The following is a 20,224-nucleotide window of genomic DNA, read 5'->3' as shown; positions in this document are numbered from 1 at the left end:
CTATGTGGGCAAGTATCAAGGAGTATATGTGTGAAGTGTGTCTGGAGAGAGGGGGGGTTGCGAAGACTGTAAGCGGGTGTTATTATACATAATAATAAAAAAATGTATATCTATATATGTCATATTTGTATGCCGCATATATATATATATGTCATCTGGATGGCCCGTTCGGAGTACGGATCAAGGGAGAGGGGAAGCAGTCTGCAGTGGCACGGATTGCCCGCCAACGACTACTGGGAAACTTTAGAAAACTGCTCACATTTACGCTTTTCTACCTCGGTACCAACAATGAAATACATCTTTCCACAATCACATATCCGAGAACCCTTTAATACTGCTTTACTTTCCAAATGGGAGAAATCAGTACAAAGACAGGAGTGGTTTTGAGCTGCAGATCAGAGCAGCTGGAGGAACGACCAGCTGGGTTTGTAAGGTTTTCGACTACAGCCTAGTGATTTTTCCATTCTCTGTCTTTACTTCCTCAAACCGGCATTTTTTTTCTTCAAACCAGCGAATCCTTTATATCAAACCTCTAACACTGGATCGATAGAGTCATTTGAAATGATGATTTACCTGCATTTGGCGGGAGTGAGTGGACTTTGTTTTGCCGCCCTGAAGGGAGAGAGGGCGGGTGAACAGCGTTAATGTTTATTTTATTGGGCATAAAACAGCCAACACAGGTGTGGACGGTGCCTGCCGGCGGTCTGGCCCAGCTCGGTGCAGAGTGGCTCCGGCGCTGCGCCTCCGTGTCCCCCATCCTCGCTTCACGTTCAAGGTTTAACAACGAGATCACGTCCATTGACGTCAGCTCGAGGTTTACTGTACGTCCAACTGTATTTACATACATCAAGGAAATGAGGGCATTTAAAAATATGCAAATTCTTCTTATTGGAGAAAAGATTGTAAATTCCTGGAACGATCGCCCCTATTATTGAAGATTGTAATTAATGGAACAAATACTCCGGCCTCCCCCCAGCATTAACAATAACAACAACAAAGTAAAAAAACAAACAAACAAAAAACAAACAAACAAAAAAAAAAACACACCACGAAATAATAAATATCAGTTAGGCACGGGAAGTCTGCGGCGAACCGGCTCTGCGTCGGCTGTGACGCGGCATGGAAAAGAACCCGACTCAGAGCAGGCTTCCTACGCATAATCAGAGCTTCACCGCTGCGCCATTCTTCTCTATTCCTCCTCTTCCTGTTGGTTCCACCATGTGTTATTTTTAATATTGATGCATATGTAAAGCTATATTTGCGTTTTTAAATTTACTGAAAGTTAGAAGCTATCGCATTTTCTCTGATCTTTCCTTCCTTTCCCCCCCCCCCCTTTTCTCCCCGCCCCGCCCCTTTTGGCAAGACTATGCTGTATATGTGTTTTGCATAGTTTCCTCACTGCTTCTGTTTGTATAAGGTTACCAAATATGCACAGTGCTAATAATACAAATAAAGGTGCACAACATGCTTATTGGTTCTTAAGAGGAGAGGCATATACATCATTGCCATATTCAGTTCTAATACCAATAAGTTGAAACTGGAAATTTGGTCTCTTAATTACCTTAATTTTAGGAAAAAATATCGTTTTAAGGTATAAGGCAACATAGGTGATGCGTGTAATAGGGACTGTTCCAAAGGATTTATATTTCATTGCAGAATTACGACCTTACAAATGCACTTATAACTCTATTGACTTCAGGAATCTTTTATTTCATAATATTCTCTCAAAATGCATAGACCCAGGTATGGAGAGCTTTCTTTAAGGAAGACATTTTGTAGGTTCTCTCTTAACTGCTACATTATAAAATGTATTAAATTTCATTTTAAGTTGTAATTTTAAATTGACTACCCAATTCTTTACTGAAAAGGCATTTTAGAGGTTATTTAAAACAATGCCGTTATCAATACAGTTACTTTATCTAAAAATCCATAGACCTAAATTACATGAAAAGCAATGTTAGCTTATTTCGATTTACCTTAACGGGGAAATTCTTATACAAGAAAGGGTAGTTAAAATCTGATTAAAAACAGACGATTATTCACTTTCTATATTCTAGAAATATAATATTTTAAAACTAGTAATGTTATTCCACAAAAACAATACCCACACATACACATTTTTTCTTAAAATGTGGAGAAACGCACAGAGGTGAGAACCTAGACCAGTTTCGGGTGTGTGCGCAAGTTAGCAGACGGCACAGAGGGAGTGATGTATGTGAGTATCGTAGGTGTTGGTGAACAGGGGTATATGAATGTGTTATATAATGCCCCTCTCCCCGCGGCACACCACACGTGTCTGTCTCTCGTGGCAGCGTAGACCTGGCCGCACCTCCTGTCCACCGGCCGCCTTCCTGCCCCCGGCTCCCTCGGTGGCGCAGGGCGATGACCCCACGCCCCTCCCCTCCCCGTGCTGCTGCTGCTTACCCCCACCGCTGCCTCGCTGCGCACCGCCGCTATCCCCAACAGCACCGCACCCGGCGGGAGAGCACCCGGCGGGACAGGAAGCGCCGCTGCCGGTGCGCTCTGCCCCAGCTGGGCTGCCTCAGGAGCAGTGCCTGAGCACCCCCCCAGCTCCCCTCCGCCTCTTCCCCCGCCGCCACAGCCATGCACCTGCCTACTCGCTCTGTATTACCATACGGAGGCCGAGTCCTCGCGAATCACAGCGGCAGCGGGCGGCATTTGAATAAACCTCGCAGCCGGCATTAGCACCGGCTCCTGCAGTGGCAATGCTCTGCTCGGACCGCTTCCGAAGACCGCCCGCCCGCCCGCCCGCCCCTCCCCCGCTCTGTGCTGCAAGCAGCGTGGGGACAGTTGTCTTATCTCAATTACTTCAACACTAACTTGCCGAATAGAATATTAACAATAAATACCTCCCCACCTCTCCAAACTCATTACTTAATACTCAGCCTTTTAAAGCTAAAATACAGGCGCGTATATCTCGCTGCACATCTGCACAGCTCACGTGTTTTTAAAATTCCACTGAAGTCACGATTTCACGGATTTTTTTTTTTTTTAAAAAAAAGCAAAACACATTAATAATACTTAGATTCGGGGTAATCGTTACAACCAGGGAAATAAGATAGGGCGTCGGGTTGAAAATAAATACAGGAAATAGATCCCCTCCCTCGTGTATTTTTTTTCCTAACGCTTTTAATAGAATCATCTAAGTATTCAACATGTTACACTTAGATTTTTCCCTCTTTATCTACGATTTAATCAAGCCATAAATAATCAGATCTGCACCGATATTCTCTAGCGTGAACATAAATGTTTTGGCATTACATACTATTTTAGAAGAAGGAAGATGCAGGTACAGAAAAACATTTTTTTTCCCCCTCACAAGACTTAAACCCTTGAACGAAACCATATATTTTTAGGTAGAATAACCGAAACTTGAAATAAGAAATATATATATATATATTTGTAAGGAAAAGGCTGAATTTAGTGGTTTTTGCCTTCACAAAAATCATATTTTGGACTTCCTTAAACAACAGTTTCCAGTGTAAATACACCTCATAATGCACATTCTTTGAGGAAAAAAAAAAATCGAAGGCACACCAATCCCTGATTAATAATGTCTACACTGATTCGAGGTATAAATGTAGAAACTAAGAGGAGCATCGGGGAAAGAAGGGGCTAGAATTTTAATATTCAGGAATTTGAAAAATATTTAAAATAATTGCTAAATTATTTCTAGGTAGGAGAACGAGGGGGTAATGCACTCTGATAGAAACGTTTTAGTGAGCATTCAATACATTATATTCAGCATCAGTGTAGGATAAGTAGCCAGTGCCGTTGAGTTTCCATACAAGAGACATTTATGGCTTTTAGCACTGACGGAAATAGCCAAATTATCCCGATGACTTTTCTGCTGTTTTGTTTTCATAAACAAATTGTACCTTAGCATAAAATAACCTATCAGTAAACTGAGGCTTGAAACGAACCGCTATTATGCTGGTTTCCATAACGCTGGCTCACGGGGAGGACTAAACCTATCGTTTTTTCTGTTTGGATTCTTTTTACCCTTTACATTAGCTTGGCTCTCCAGAGCCCACTCCTGATCTCCTGGAGATCAAATGGATCAAATAGAAAAGGTTGGCAGGGCATGGGCGTCCTTTAGCTCCATGACTCCTCGAAAGGGTGTTTCCGACCCAAAGTGTACTTGGTACTGTTCTGTGGCGGCTCCACGGAAGCTTTGCGCTACGGTGAGATCAGGGTAGTGGTGCCGCCACTCGAGGTCGACAGCCTGCTTGCTGTCCAAGCGGCCTGAACCTGGCCAGGGTGCCCCCGACGTTGCAGTGTTCCAACTTCTGCGGTGCTCGCGTCCGGCAGAGAGACAGCGTCACCTACCGGTGTCCCGTATGGTCCCGGCGGGCGATCGGCGGGGCTAGGGCGCGAGGAAGGGCCGCACTGTGCTTCGCTGTCCCGAATTAGCAAAATTCCTCTCAAAACCAAGTGCGATTTTTACTCATTGCAACGCACCTTCCGAAATAAGTGGGACTGATGTCCTTGCCACCTCATTGGGACGATAGTCCCCAGCTACAGAGACCGAAATCCTGCTCTCCCCCACCCCGCCAGGTACGCACACGCTCTCGCCTTCAGATCTGGGCTGTATTTCACAAAAATTAGAGTCATGACCACAATAATGATAAACGCCTCACTGCGGACAAAGTTTTCCCAAATAAACTGGTGAAGGATATGCTTTGCGCTGAGAGCAAAGAGCAGCACCTGTGCACTTTCTCTGTCGCTGGCGTCTCACTCCAGACTCTCTCCCCTTAGCTGTATTGTCTTATACACCAGGAGGCAATATTCCATAAACGCATTTCAGCAGGAATAATTGCCTCATCCTCCGCGCTTTGCATTTTAATCGCCGGAATTAAAATACAGGCTCACTTTGTGGATTCCTGATTGAAGAAAAGAATGGTTTACAAATAATGGAAGAGAGGACGACAATAACATTGTAAGCACTAAGTATAATTTTAATATTTGTCCCTAAAGAATGGCTCCCTTCTTTATTTAATTTTGTATTGATACTGTGTGGAAAGAACTTTTTCTTCAGAACACTTCCGAGCTGATCTTATTACTCTTTAACTTATCCCTATTCTCCTTTCCTCTTTTTAATTTCTATTTTTATTTATTACTGAAATGAAAGGGCCAGATTTATGTTACAGAAAGGCAGTTTTTAAAAGTACAAATGGCAGCGAATAGCATTAATGTTAAATTTTTAGGAGGAAGACAACCAAATTGGAGGCTTCATTTGATTGGATTAACCACCACTTTCTGTTGTTGTTATTTTAGTAGTTTATTATCCAGGTGTGCTTTGATAATCGATTTCTGAAAATGAATGAGTTCATCACTAATAGCATCACAAGTCCAAGATTCCTTCTTAGAAAATGCACGTCTATTAAAAGAAGACAATATAACATCTGAACAACGATCTCGCTTAGAGTGAAGGAAAAAAAAAAGTATTTAAAAATTAAAAATCAGCTTGCATCCTCAAGTACTGAAATATTCTCTGAAGTACTGGTTAATCACACCTAGTCCAATATCGAGAATAAGACACAGCACTAACATTTTCTGTCTCATTTTCTTTGAAAGGTATTGTTCTTTTGTTTTAGTAACTCCAGGACTTGGTGATGATGATTTTGACATTAAAATAATAGTAATAGGTCTCTCGTTTTTCCCTTGACACGCCGACGTCCTCCCATTCCATCCCACCCCGCCGCATCTCCAAACGCCAGAGATAGCAGTGGGCCGAGCTAGCGGACGCGCACCTCCGTGCCGTGCCGGCAGGACATAGGGGCGGCCCTGTAGCTGACTAACACTGCTACTTAGACACGTTCTTACGCTCTAGGAGAATCACTTGAGAGAGAATTGCAGGACCTTCATTAAACCCTTGTCATTTTGTTGAGACCCATGCACATACCTATTTGGCAAAAAGTTTCAGACATCTCCTAATATATTTCTCTCTTGTGTCTGCTAACACAAAGACTACTTATTTAACAAAACACCACAGGGCATTAGACAGCCCAAATGCACAAAATCATTATAGTCCCTTGACCTCCAAGCCCCGCCCCCCCCCCCCCCCCCCCCCCCCCCCCCGCCGCCCCGTTTTCTTTCCCAGCTTTTCAGTAACAATTAATGAATTAAGAACTAGAGCTGCTGATACATAGGGCAGCATATTCAAATAAGAAAGAATCAGAATCAGGACATGCAAACCTATCGTCTTCAATCGTCAAGTTGTGCTGGCTGAAACAGCAGCCCACAGCAGTAGGCATACTGCAGAAACCCTGGGAATGGCTAGCAAAGGAGTGCAGTTTGTAGCCAACTAATAGACTCATAGAGTGGGATAAAGGAAGGTCACTTACCTTTCCAGGGCGTGCCCCCAAATTAAACTCAGCAAGAATAGAAAGAAGTACATCTATGGATTTTAAAACCTGCATATTCAATATAAAATACTTTCTGAAGCTAACCTACCCTGCCAACCTAACTAAACAGGTCTTTTATTTATTTCCTTCTACCTGCCTCCCTCACATGGACTGTACTATTTGCCCAATAGCATTTCCATGTTTTCTAACTATGGGACAGAAAAACAATTGTCAGTCTTATACACCCAGAACAATCAACAAAACAAACCCTCCTACCTCATCCTAAGCAGCAGCAAGCCCTTATTTATTTCGATTTTTTGTCGAAAGACACACAGCTGGGAACTTGACAATATGCTCGCATCTGATTGCTCGCTCGTTCACTCTCTCACACGCACACAAATGTGATGTGGAGCGAATGTGTGTGTACATATTGCTGTACCAGCTCTGCTTGAATCGACATGAATACAAATTTCCCTACAGATGTTGCTGCTTCTTGCTCAATGAAGCCCCCGATAGATGTGTGTTTAACAAATCAATAGGTAAATCTCTATCAGCTGATCAGGCTTGCAAATCAATAAGTTTTTGTTCGGTTAAATAAAATATGTCATTAACAGTAAAAAAAAAAAAAAAAAGGGGGGGGGGGCAGGCAGGCGGGCAAAAGCTGGGGGGGGAAATCCCCTTCTTGCTCCGGAGACATGGTCTCGTCAGTTTGCTCTGCTGCCGTTTGAAGTTACTGCGTCCGTCGAAACCTACTCGGCTGAGCACTAAACTTTCGGGAGACTAAAGTGCCGTAAGAAGTCAACGAGGGGTCCGAGGAATCATAAGGCAGCAGCCGGATGTAAGAAAGGTGGGAGGGGAGTTGTGCCTACTGAGCTGCACCGTGGCTTCCCCTTTGCTTTCGTCCTGGCATTTTCCACCTACTTACCTCCTTCCTCCCGCTCAAAATAAGAAAGCCGCAGGGGGGGACATCGACACGTCGGCTTCACGCTGACCGCTGGGGCTCCGGCGGGAGCGCTCCTTCCGCACCGGGGAGCCGGTGCTGCCCCTTGATCTTGCCGCAGCGCCCCGAGGACTTTGCCTGTGAGATGCAGCACCTAGGGGAAAAAAGAGGGAGGAAAGGACTGGAGAGACCTCGAGATCGAGGAATCCGCCCAACTGTGGGTCCCACGCCACACTTCAGGCGTGCAGAGCCCCGTTTCGAGGCTACTGCCCAGAACACAAGTAGGCTGCCGGCTCCGATGGACACCGCCTTCCCTCCTTCCTGTCGTTGTTATTCATATAATTATTATTCCTAATGATACTAATAATTAATTTAAAACGTCTTTGCAAATGCAAACTGAAGGTAGGTGCTGAGGAGAAAGAGTAGCAGTTTTAAACAATAGATTAAGACACTAGAAAGTGTCTTCACAGGGAATGGAGACTTTTCACTTCGTCAAAAATAGTCTTTGCACGACAAAAACCTGCTCTAATAATTTGGTGGAGCCGCTTAAAAGGCTGTCTGCTTACCAACACAGTGACTCCGTCAGTTCCCGTATAAATACGATAACGCAGGGTCTCATGGTTAATTATACAGGAAGGTTTATGAATTGTTTTCCCTCCCTCTTTCACAGACATACTTGCAGCACGCCTATGTCTACTTAGTCAGAAGTTTCAATATTGCAGACATATTTGTCTTGCCGATTTCTTTTGTAAAAGATTTATTTGTCAAATTGCATATTTTCCCAAAAGATTCATCGACACAGGAAAACGTGTTTGCATTTATATCTGCCGGAGATGATGCAGCTTAAAAATTCCCGAGTATACATCGTCTGATCAAATCCCCGCATTTGTATTTTTTACATATACCACAACTGGTTAGCAATTTGCACACCAGAGATGACATAGTTTTAAGCTTCCTTTCTTATGTAATGTAAATGATGGCAAAATATGATTTGCCATATAACTAGTTGGAGCAGAGTAAAGTAATATCCTAAAAACCAAAATATTGTAATGAGAGACCATGTTAATGGTATTGAAGTAAAATGAATAAGTAAGAATTAAATTATATTTTTAAAATGGATTGCACTAAAATAAACATGTCTTTGATGCTTTAGGATAAACAGCCTCCTCCCCCAAATATACTGTAAAAATCCTGTATTTTTTTTAGAAACATAAAGTTATCTTTAATGTTGTATCAATTTTTGGTGTTATATAAAATTATTAGTAAAATAAATAGAAACAGTTGTGTCAAACTAAGTAGACAGTTGTTATTTAAATTATCAAAATAAAATCAATGTTTTCCATTCTACTGAGCATGGAAATATTTCTAATTTATTTATTTTCAAGATGCATTAAAACATGTAAGTGATTTCCTTTCAAATCAGAATACTTAATATTAGAGCAATTGTCCGCATAATTCTATAACATGGCATTACCTGAAACACATAAATACAAATATGCAAATTCTGGAATTTGCATTTTGTTTTCTTATACTGTCTATAAACATTGCTACATGATTACATGTACTCACTTTCTTGTATGGACCATCCATTATGTGGTGTCTACATCTTTCAGAGTGTAATCACATTCAGGTTTGTTCTTCTTTAAAGCAGTTACTAGATATATGATAACAGAATCACAGAATTGTCTAGGTTGGAAGAGACCTCAAAGATCACCTAGTCCAACCTCTGACCTAACACTAACAAGTCCTCCACTAAACCATATCACTAAGCTCTACGTCTAAACGTCTTTTAAAGACCTCCAGGGATGGTGACTCAACCATACATAACGTCAACATACATATAACTTACACAAAAATTGCTTTCAACTTTTTCAACTTTCAACTTTGCTTTCAAAAAACAACTCTGGACAAGTGAGTTCTAGTGATATTAGGCAGGATTTGCTGTCAAGCTCTAATAATTCAAGTGGGAAAAATGTATTAAAAAGTATGGAATAATCACCAAATTGGTTCTAAAGCCATTAAAATCAGTGGAATTGATTTCCAAGAAGCAGGATTTGGCCCAGTTGATCAGGTTATAAGGGTTTATAGCTATTGGTATAAAAATGTAGTTTTCAAGTCCATCTCTTGTTAAACTTACAGGCTTTATATATAAAGGTGAAGGCAAACTATTCAGTAGAGTTTTCACAGGAATTTAAGGAGGGAAAAATGCTGAATTTAAATTTGTTTACTCCTCAAATTCATTGGACTGTATAGCATCAACCTCTTGGCAATACTTTTTCTTCTGAATATTTTATACAATTTCTACTACTGGAAAAACAAATGGAGATTAAACAAATTAAATACTGTTTAATTATTCTGGCAATGTGTAATGCTTTAATGCCATTTCTATCTTTTCTTTATTGACTTTCTCTCCTTAGAACTCTCCCTGCAAATAATATACCTGAATTTGTGAGCAGAAAGTAGGCCACACTGAAAATAATCTGGCCAAGCAGCGAAAGTACCAAACCCAGAATCACAGTCCTCAGTCAGTACATGCCTTGCCACAGGAACAATGTGTCTTCAGGACTCCCTATGGAAGCCACTGGAGAATTCAGCTTAAAGAAAAAAAAAAAAAAGACACAATTTTCCATCTCTTCATAAGACTAAACCACTTGAAGTACTTGAAGCGTAAGATATAGTGTTTAAGAATTAGTTATTTGAAAAAAATAAGAAAGACTTCAGCCCTGCAATTCATACTCACAAGAAATAGAATAGTCTCAAAAACCAAGATAGAAAGTTTAGCATGTTCTTTGGAGGTGTTTTTTTTCTTTTATTTTTTCTTAAGTTTGAACGTGACATTATTATTAAAAAGGTATTTAAGTAATAAAATAAGATCTTTTGAGCATGCCTTGACTGTACATGTTTGATTTTCTTAAACTCTGCAAAATTAAGTAAGTTAAGATTCTGTTGCCACTGATGTAAAATCCTATTGTTTTCCATGATAGTAAGAAGGACACTTAAATTGCTTTTGTTTATACACAGACACAATTTGGATATCATTTGTGTATCTCTCCGAGTCACACCTGAAAGCCAGGACTCTGATATGTGTACTGAGTCATGTGGGATCTCCACAGCAGAAAGGATGAAAGGATGTTATGTTATCTTTATTTTTTTCTGTATGAACGAAGAAGTAATGAGCTTGACTAGCTTCAAAAATTAGCGTGTTTTTCCAACTAAAATTGTATCAAACAATTAATTCTAATAAAAAATGCAAGAAGAATCAAACGATTATTTCATGAGCTTCATCACTGTCTTATTTTAGCCGAGATTGTTATTCATATAGGAGGAAAACGAACAGTTATATGAAGTTACTTATTTATTTTTTTTTCCAGGGTGTACTGGAACATGCCTTTCCAGGCATGTTTAAAGGGGATTGTTTTCCCCAAGTGGTGCAGAAACGACAGGATTAATTTTCAAAAGATAGCCTGCTGTTTTCCTACTTTTTTTTTCTTCCCTGTCCTGGTTTCAGTTAGAACAGAGTTAATTTTCCTCCTAGTAGCTGGTAGAATGCTATGTTTTGGCTTAGGATGAGAAGAGTGCTGATAACACCCCGATGTTTTAATTGTTGCAGAGCAGTGCTTATACCAAGCCAAGGACATCTCAGCTTCTTGTTCTAAAGGCCGTTTATCTTGTATACTTGTTCCCAAGAAACTCTGATGGGAAGGATCGCAGAACATACTGCTGAAAATGAGGTACATAACTTCCAGGGTTGGTGGTATCATTTGTTTCATTTGGTAAGAGCTAGGAGTGGACTATCCAGGAGACAGCGCCTTCCAGAGCAGGCATCTGTGCAAGAGAGTGGCCAGCTCCTTTCATGACTGACTTTCACTTGGATGTGTTGGGTCTACAAGGCAGACCTGATATGAAGAAAACACCATTTAACCAAATTACCCGTGCATATATGGTACATACATCTCCATACACACATGCTGCAAAGAGCCTCAGGTGCTATTGTTAAACCATTTATACCTACATGTTTATACCTCTATCTCATTGCCTCCAAACCTGAGAGGTAGAGGTATCAGTTAGACTTCGCTTTGGAAACTTTAGCAGAGTGAAAGGAATAAGGTTAAAGAAATGGAAAGAAAAAACAACAACAACAACAACAAAACATGACTCTCCACGCTCAGTTGTGAATCTGCCCTGTACTGAGCCTCTTTGCTGACCCTGAAGTACGGGCCGTTCCCGAGAAGGAGAAATGGCACAAAATGACCTGACCGGGTGTTTGAAGCGGCACCAGTCTGGGACTGTCATCCCAGGTAGCAGCTTGTTACCGTTTCCTCTACTCACATGGCCCCTACGCGCAAGGTAGTCCAGACCAACTTTAAGACGCTTTTTGGACAGCTGGCTGAGGGAGCACCCCGAGAACAAACGGATCAAACCTCTTCCAAACCCGCAGGAGCTCAAGAATTCCGCAAATTCAGGCATATATCCACTGTACCGTACGCAGGCACGCAGAGAACTGTGATCACTGTCCTTTGCTGTTCCGCCAGCCTGGCCTGTCCCACCGTCGCCCCTGGAGGGTTCTGAGCACCACGCCGAGCCGCGGGGACTCTGCACGGCGCCTGGAAGGCAGGAAGGGCAAGCTCCCCTGCCAGGGCCGGGGCCTGGGCGAATACCCGCGCAGTAGCCGTGAGGAGCCATAGGCAAGCCACAACACTGTACCTTGCCCCGGTCGCTCAAGTGTGCGCCTCCCAGTTTACAGGGTATGACGGGCTGTAGACCGTGGAGTCTGCGGATGTACACACACTGGAACCAATCAAGTTACATAAACCCAAGAACGGTCGCGGCGTTAATTGCAGTCATGCTAATTTGAGCTAGAGGCAGTGAGCGCGCAGATGGAAGGGTAGGGGGCTGCCGGGGGGGGGGGGGGGGGGAAGAGGGGTATTGCGGTGCTGCTGTCCCCTGGTGGAGCTTTGCCATGCCAAGCCCGGCTGTGCCGTGCCATGACATGCCATGCAGGACCTGCCCCGCACCCGCAGAGCCCCGCTGTACTGGCTGCAGTCTGTCGACGCGCTGTGCAAGGGGATAAGCAACCTGCAGAGCCCTGCGATGGACAACTTGAGCTGCGCAACCCCCATGGACTAGCGCGTGGGGCCCTCAGCCCACAACACCAGTCAAAGTAATTTCTGCTCTAAGCTTCTGGCCTGAACCCCGCGGTGTGGGGATGGTGCTAAGGGCAGGGGCGGCTTTCAGCCCCCGCCTTCAGACTGGCCCGGGTCAGTCCAGGACTTTCGTGTGTCCATGAGGGGGTACGGCTACTCCCGAGTCCTTTGCAGAGGGGAGCTGAGGCCCCCACTTCCTCCCCGTGGGGCCGGGAGACGTCCAGTGGCTGCCAGGGTGTCCTGGGACCTATACAGGACTAGAGAAATGTCTACAAAAAGGAAACCATAAGAGGCTTGTATTAATGGTTCTTTGGACATGTAAGCAAAACGGCATCTTTCTCCTTTTGCCTTTATTCAAGTTGTTTTACAAAGGTAAGTATCAAGCAGCTGTGGGACACAGTCAAAATTTGTAGTTCGTTTAAAGCTAAGCCTACTTACCATCTCTTTCTAAATATTTAACATTGCCCAGATTTGTCTCTGGATTTTTTACAATTTTTTACGACCCCACTGCTTTTGGTGTCGTAGTGAAGGGATGCAAGACACAGACTTCTGATGGCTCTTGAACAGAAGGCCTTTATTGCCATTTTTCACCACTACATGTATTTTCCCCGTAGCCCCATGCGCTGACAACGCACCTAAATCTGTCATACAATTGGTTAGAGACCTTCAGACACGTGCCTCAAGCCAGCCAGCACTTGGCCACTGCCCAAAGCTCATCTTTAACACTGTAGCCATGTTAATTTATCTCGACCTTGCTCAAGTTTTTGTTTCTACCACTTATTTCCTCATTATCTCTAATTCAGGGGCATGTGAAACAGCGCAAAGCCACCTGCGAATTCCTTTCCCACAATTCCCCCTTTTTTATTTTCAACCAATCAAACGCTTTCTATAGATTTTTCTATCAATCACCGCAGACATTGCAATAAGCAAGGTACAATAAGCAACAGGGTGAAAATCACAAGTAGAATTACTTGCACCTTAGGCACCGGGGAAGTCAGGGTCATATTAGTTAGCTGGTCAGTGCTTGCGTTACCCTCTGTAAAAGTAGCGTGCCTACTAGAATCTACATCAGTCAACAAGCCACTAAGCGCTAGGGATGTTGCTTCGCAGTGATGCTGCTTCTCACTCGCACAGCACAATCACACAATCACGCAAAGAGGCCTCTTGCACTTCTCATTCATACCACAGGAAAATATCACTTAAATTAATTTGTTGGCTGCTTCAGGAGGTCCTTGTCTACTCCTGCGGTGAGCGGCTGAGAGTGGAGACTCCTCCGAGGAAAATGCTCGGGGTGCACCTAGGGGCGTCTGCTCCACAGTCGATCCCACAGCCGAGCAGAGCGGCTCCTGGCACAAGGAATGATGCTATTATAGTTTTGTATAATGACACCAAAGAGATGCATTGTGATAAGGAGAAAGTGTGGCGTTGACCATTTGTTTCATGGTTTGGTTTTTGCCCAAGCAATTGAACCTTACACATGCTGTTGCTGTTACACTTCCCAGGATATAGAATTCCTGTGGCTCTAGGGGTGCTTGCAGCAAGTAGACAGTCCAGTCTTTGTTATCTGCCAGGTTCCCCACCAGACATATCATTAATGTGTTGTTAGCACTAGCCAGGGACAGGCACATCGCTTCTTGTCCTGTCATGTTGGCGAGGGTGACCCAGATGTTGCAATGTGGTTGGATGGAGACCCAGGGTTGGCAATAACTGACGACAGTGGCGATGTCGGTGAGGAGGAGGCCAACCATGGCCTTACCCCCCTTGCTGGTACCCATCTTGGTCTGTGACATGTGGAGACACAAGCATACCCTCGACCCCAAGTTATTAGAGGCTGAGGTCCCTCCCAAAGACCTGTATTTAATTTTTTTAATATTACTATGGCCTGCTCTGATTGTGGCACCCGTGACAGCGTGGAATTCATACTTTCGTAATGTTTTATTAAGGGCGGTATCTCTTTGTGAGGAAAGGGTAATGATAGGTGATTCATTACGTGAAGTGCCTTTCCCAACCTTTTCTGTGGTGTTTCCTGGGTGTCTCCCCGTTTTTGTTTATTTAGCAGTGCTTTCAAGGTGTGATGTGTGCGCTCAACAATGGCTTGACCCTTGGGGGAATGAGGAATTCCTGTGATGTGTCAGATACCCCAAGTTCGAAAAAAGGTTTGAAGGGAGTGACTACCATAGGTGGGGCCATTGTCAGTTTTTATTTCCTTTGGGATGGCTAGAGCTGCGAAAGTGACACAGAAGTGAACCTGGACATGGTGACTGGTTTCACCCACTGTAGCTGTCGCCCAAATAGCATGAGAGAAAGTATCTACTGATATGTGAACATATTGGTAAAGCAACCAAATTCTGGAATATGCATTATGTCGATCTGCCATAACTGTAAGGACCGTAGACCTCTAGGGTTTACCGTTAAAGACAGGGTCGAAACATGCTATTGACAGTCAGGACATGTTTGGAAATCAATTTGGTGTCAGTGATTGATATAGTGAATTGTTTCGCCAAGACTTTGGCATACTGATGGAAAAAGGCATGGGATAACCATGCTTGCTCCAGCACCTTAGGCACTGGGGAAGTCAGGGTCATATTACCCTCAGTAAAAATACCGGGTAACATGATGTGGCTTCGCATGTGAATAATACAATATGGGTGCACTCGCTGCTCTACCAAAAATAACAGCTCTTTAAATTTTAGAAACAAGTTTTCCTTTGGGATATGTCTTAAATGTGCCCTCTCAATTTGCTGAGCGACACCTACAGCATATTGCGAGTCTGATACAATATTCAAAGGTACTGTTCTTTTTGTGTTTTCTTTTTTTCTCTTTTTTCTTTTTTCTTTTTTTTTTTTTTCCTTTTTCTTTTTCTTTTTCTTTTTCTTTTTCTTTTTCTTTTTCTTTTTCTTTTTCTTTTTCTTTTTCTTTTTCTTTTTCTTTTTCTTTTTCTTTTTCTTTTTTTCTTTTTTTTTTGTTGTTGTTGGTTTTTTTTTTTTGGGTAGGAGGTTTGAAGAAATCAATCTTCCGGCAGTATCGGACAATAAATGGTACAGAAACTATAGTAATGCTGAGTCGTACTGGAGCAAACAATTTGTGAATAGCATATGCCAACACAAATGTGCCTGTATCAGCAGCCCTTTTAGATTGCAGCGATGATTCACTGAAACCAAATTTGAAGAGAACTGCAGTCATATCCACACTACTTGACAAAGCCAGGTAGGAGATTCCTAGAGATACTGATGAAATTCCAGTGTAGAATGAAAACCCCTACAGCACCACATTCTTTGAAAACTTTTTTCAGCTGCTGGGATTTATTGAGTTTCTTGTTTTCACTGCTGAGATCTGTGGCTGCCTTTTCAGGGGATCCACCCACATCCTTGGCCGAGCTGCCGGCGGCGGCCCGCAGCGCCAGCTGAGGGGCCGGCGGGCAGAGGGCAGGCCGGCCCGGGGGTGGGGGGTATGGCGGGGGGGCAGCAGCGGCGGCGGCGGGCGGCGGCGAGCGGGGGCCCGCGGGGCGGCGGGCCCGGGGGCAGCAGGAGGCGAAACATGGCAGCGCCCGATGCGTGCATGCAGGCGCTCAAACCGGAGAAACGCAGCAGCCGGCGGCGGGGCGGGCGGGTGCCTTGAGCTGACAGCGGGGTGGGCGGCGGCACTGGCGGCGCTGATGGCCGCAATGGCATCGAGAGCAGAGTGGCCGCCAGAACGGAGAAAATTGCAGGTTTCTTATTCCTTTTTTGTCCTTTGTTGAATTTTATTTTCTGTTCAACGCAAGCAGTTTCCATCAATTGGAGCAGAGATTTACCATGCACCTATGCCCCAGGAAGTTTCGCGGAGGTCCAGGGTGACGTCGCGGACTTTCTGCGGGACAGAGCAAGGCGAGGGAACTGCCAACCGATGCTCTTACAGCTCCCGTCGTGCGCTGCGGCACACAGCTCCCCGGGCTCCCATACCTATAGGTTCTGAACAATATCTGCTGCATTTCCTCTGCATCTGTGTTGTGGTTTAACCCGGCCGGCAGCTAAACACCACACAGCCGTTCGCTCACCCTCCCCCCTCCCTCTCTGGGATGGGGGAGAGAAACGGGAAAGTGAAGCCTGTGAGTTGAGATAAAGACAGTTTATTAAGACAGGAAAATAATAATAACAATAATAATAATAACAATAATTATGATAATAGTACTACTACTAATAATGTGTACGAAACAAGTGATGCACAATGCAATTGCTCACCACCCGCTGACCGATGCCCAGCCTAACCCCGAGCAGCCTGCCCCCCCACCCCAGCTAGCCACCCCTATATATTGTTTAGCATGATGTCAGATGGTATGGAATACCCCTTTGGCCAGTTTGGGTCACCTGTCCTGGGTCTGTCCCCTCCCAGCTCTTACTGCACCCCCAGCCTGCTCGCTGGCAGGACAGAGTGAGAAGCTGAAACGTCCTTGGCTTAGTGTAAGCACTGCTCTGCAACAATTAAAATATCGGGGTGTTATCAGCACTCTTCTCATCCTAAACCAAAACATAGCACCCTATCAGCTCCTAGGAGGAAAATTAACTCTGTCCTAACTGAAACCAGGACAAGCTGTCGGTCTTCAGTAGATAAAACAAACTTGCACTGAACTACAGGAAGCAAAGAAGGGGACGGTCTTTCTGCCCGGGGCAGGGCGCGGAAGGCCGCGGAGCTGGGCGGCGCGCGGAGGGCGGCTGGGTCTGCCTGCCTGCCTGTCTTCCTGTGGGTGTACTATTGCGGCGCAACTTGTTTTTATTTCCCCTCCCACAGGACAAATGATATTAGGATATCGTGAACTGTTGGCACAGGAGTTTATGTGCGCGCTGATTCAGAGAAGTGAGACCGGCAGCTTTTAACGCGGACACGGGCAATGCCCCGCAGAACAGGGCCCTGAGGTCGGGGCTCCCCGGGTCCTATTGCCGGTCTGGACAGCAGGCACTGCCGGAGCCTTGCCTGCCAGAAAGGCTGTGCGGGATCAAATAACCCTACACTTAGAGGGCAGCTGTGCTAGGATTGAATTTTAACGTGGACAAGGACCGGAATTTATATTTTCCTCAAGCATTTGCTTGTGTCGGTAGTCCTCGGGAGGGCTGGGGATCTTTTGCTCCCAGCCAGCCTCACACCTTTTTGCTTGGAGCTCTGGGTTCTTCTCCCTCTTGGCGTACTCTGCTCTGACACGGTGGCCAGATAAGATTTCATGCAGGCAGCTGGGGACAGCCAAAGTGAGGGAGCTCTTGGCCGAGCCTGCGGAAGATCATCTGCCATCAGCCCCCTTCTCCATCACCACCCTGCGCTGGGATCCAGCCCCAGCCAAAAGGGGGAATCCACGTGGGTACTATTTGCTTGAGTTTCTCAAGCCTTGCCGTATGCACTCTGTTTCACAAGCGACAGGTTTCCAAAGAGTTAGCTCATCCCAGAGAATGCCTTCATAAACTAGTGCCTGCTTACAGCCAGGGCAGGATTTGTTGCAATGGCAGTGCACATTTTGTTGAAATTTTTGTGAAAAAAATGAGGTTAAGAAACTAATTGAATATAGCTCTCAAAAATTTGTACAGCAATTTGAAAAAGTGGGACTCAAAAGAAAAGTTGAATGCCTTGACTAGGAAGATCTTCAAATGTAATTGCTAACAACTCAAAATGTCAATTTAATCTAGTCTGCTCTATAATCCCATAAATTCTGTAGCATCCCTGTGGTGTAATTGCCTGAAGTAACTAGGAAAATAAAACTAACATTCACATTTTTAAGGAAAAGGTACAGCACTGAAGAGGCTTTCAGGGTAGGGCATAACTGCATTACCTGAGCATTCCCTAGACTCCCAACCTTAGATGCTATCGCGCTGGGGAAACTTGGTGTGCTAGCCCTAAGGAACAGCACGGAGCGTAGAGTGGAGTGGAGACACCACGGCTAGGCTCTGTAACCAGGTGGGGACTCTATTGTTCTTGTGCACAAAGCTGCACTTTTTGACACCCTGAGCCAAAGACCTGTCATGTTTTGACAAATGCTGTACCCTAGTGTACTTTTTGCTCATTATAATATCATTATAATGCCAAAACACACCTCCATCCCAAAAGCTACCCGCCTCCAAGGTGCGACCACCCCTCACTGAGCATGCGCCCTGAATTTCTTGGAGCCTATTACTTTAAACGGAGACGGGAGAACTTTTCACCAATCATAACTAAGATATGCTTGACTAGAGCCACTCAAGCTCCACCTAAAAGATAGAAAATAATATAAATTGGCCCAAGAAAGAGGGGATGTTAGGGAAGATACCACCATCAGGGGAGATACCATCCCGAGGAAATACAACATCCTTAGGACCTCCTGACTCCTGGGATCAGTCGACAGGCTGAGCCTCTCTTCCCCCACCATTGGGACACCTTTGGGTGAGATCTGAATACTTGCTTATAAATCTCTGTAGAGTCTTTGATCCTTTTAACGTGTTTATTTCTAGGCTGCGCACCTGTAACACCTGTAACACCTGTAACACCTGTAACATCTGTAACACCTATAACACCTGTGTATTTCATGCATACTAGCTTGCTTTTGCAGACAGTCACTATCGCCGGCAATCCAAAAGAACCTGGTTATCTGTTGCTGTAATAAACCATACTTGATTGCATTGTGATAGCTCTCATTAAGTGCAACTAGGGTAAGGGTGGTTATTCGTGATAGTTCAGTGTTCTGAATCCAACCAGACCCCCAGATGGTTAATGCGTTTTTGGTGAATGTCCAACTGGTTCAGTACCCTGAATCCGACCAGGCCCGTAACAGTTAATCAGCTACACCCCTTAACGCAACAACCCCATACAACTTCCAAGCACAAGGCTTTATTGCAACCTTAATTTATGAAGCAATACTCCCCACCCAATTTTTCACCCGTTTGAGGTAGGGAGGACCAAGGTTTGGAAAAACAATGCCAGGAGATGTTTCACAATAAAAAATTGCTACTTAAATCCCTAGACCCAGTGCTCTCCAAACAGAGAGGTGAGACTTTGAAGATTCAGCTCTCAATATATTAGAGAGGTATAGTTTTTAATCTTTGGTCATTGATTTTCCAGAATGTAGCTCTTTAAACAAAACTTCCTGGGTAAATTCCTTTCACCCATTGCTTTTGTCACTGGCCATCTACTCCTAATTTGATCAGAAAACACAAGGAAAACTAATCATTTCCCTTTATGTGAAATCCATATATACTAATGGGCTGAGTTTAACTATACAAAACATAGCAGGCCCCTCAGTGACAGTTTTACTTCTATTGAGAATAAACCAGTTTGTGATATTAGCAAAAAGCAGCAGCTATTTCAGATGGCATATGAAGTTGTTCTTCATTATTATTATGATTATGTATCAGGGATCTTGTTTCTGCTGCCAGGTCCCTGCCTCCCACACCACCATTCTACCTCTTTCCTTGTGATTACTAATTCCAAAAGATGGGAATATTTTTTTTTCTTAATAAATATATATATTCTTTTTTTTTTTCTACATTTTCAGTAGAAATGACTTTTCTTCATAACTTTAAACTATGAAAAACATTTTCTCTTGTATTTAGCAACTGAAATTGAGAAGACAAAATAAAAAGGAAGCTCTAAATTACTGAAAAACAAATCTTTCATTTGCTGAAGTATTGCTGCAATCAAGATCATTTTCTCAACTAAACTCTTCTTCCTCCACACATATGGGTACATGTTGTAGTTTAACCTGGTAGGCAGCTAAGCACCATGCAGCCATTTGCTCACTCCCCCTTGCAGTGGGATGGGACAGAGAATAGAAAAAG

General features: G+C 43.9%; 1 protein-coding gene across 1 annotated transcript; it reads right to left on the bottom strand.

The window, feature by feature from the left end:
* Window positions 1–15,311: 15,311 nt before the first annotated feature.
* Window positions 15,312–15,991, bottom strand: LOC309889477 (protein FAM210B, mitochondrial-like; the record flags this gene model as incomplete). Its single annotated transcript, XM_082782329.1, is given in 3 exon segments — window positions 15,312–15,704; window positions 15,706–15,966; window positions 15,968–15,991. Coding segments are annotated over 3 exon segments (678 nt in total), but the record flags the coding sequence as incomplete, so codon positions are not given.
* Window positions 15,992–20,224: the final 4,233 nt, after the last annotated feature.

This window comes from Aythya marila, assembly GCF_965140915.1.
Source record: "Aythya marila genome assembly, chromosome: W".
NCBI classification, from domain to species: Eukaryota; Metazoa; Chordata; class Aves; order Anseriformes; family Anatidae; genus Aythya; species Aythya marila.
Note: the sequence above shows the minus strand (reverse complement) of the source record. Positions and strands in the feature narration are given on the sequence as shown.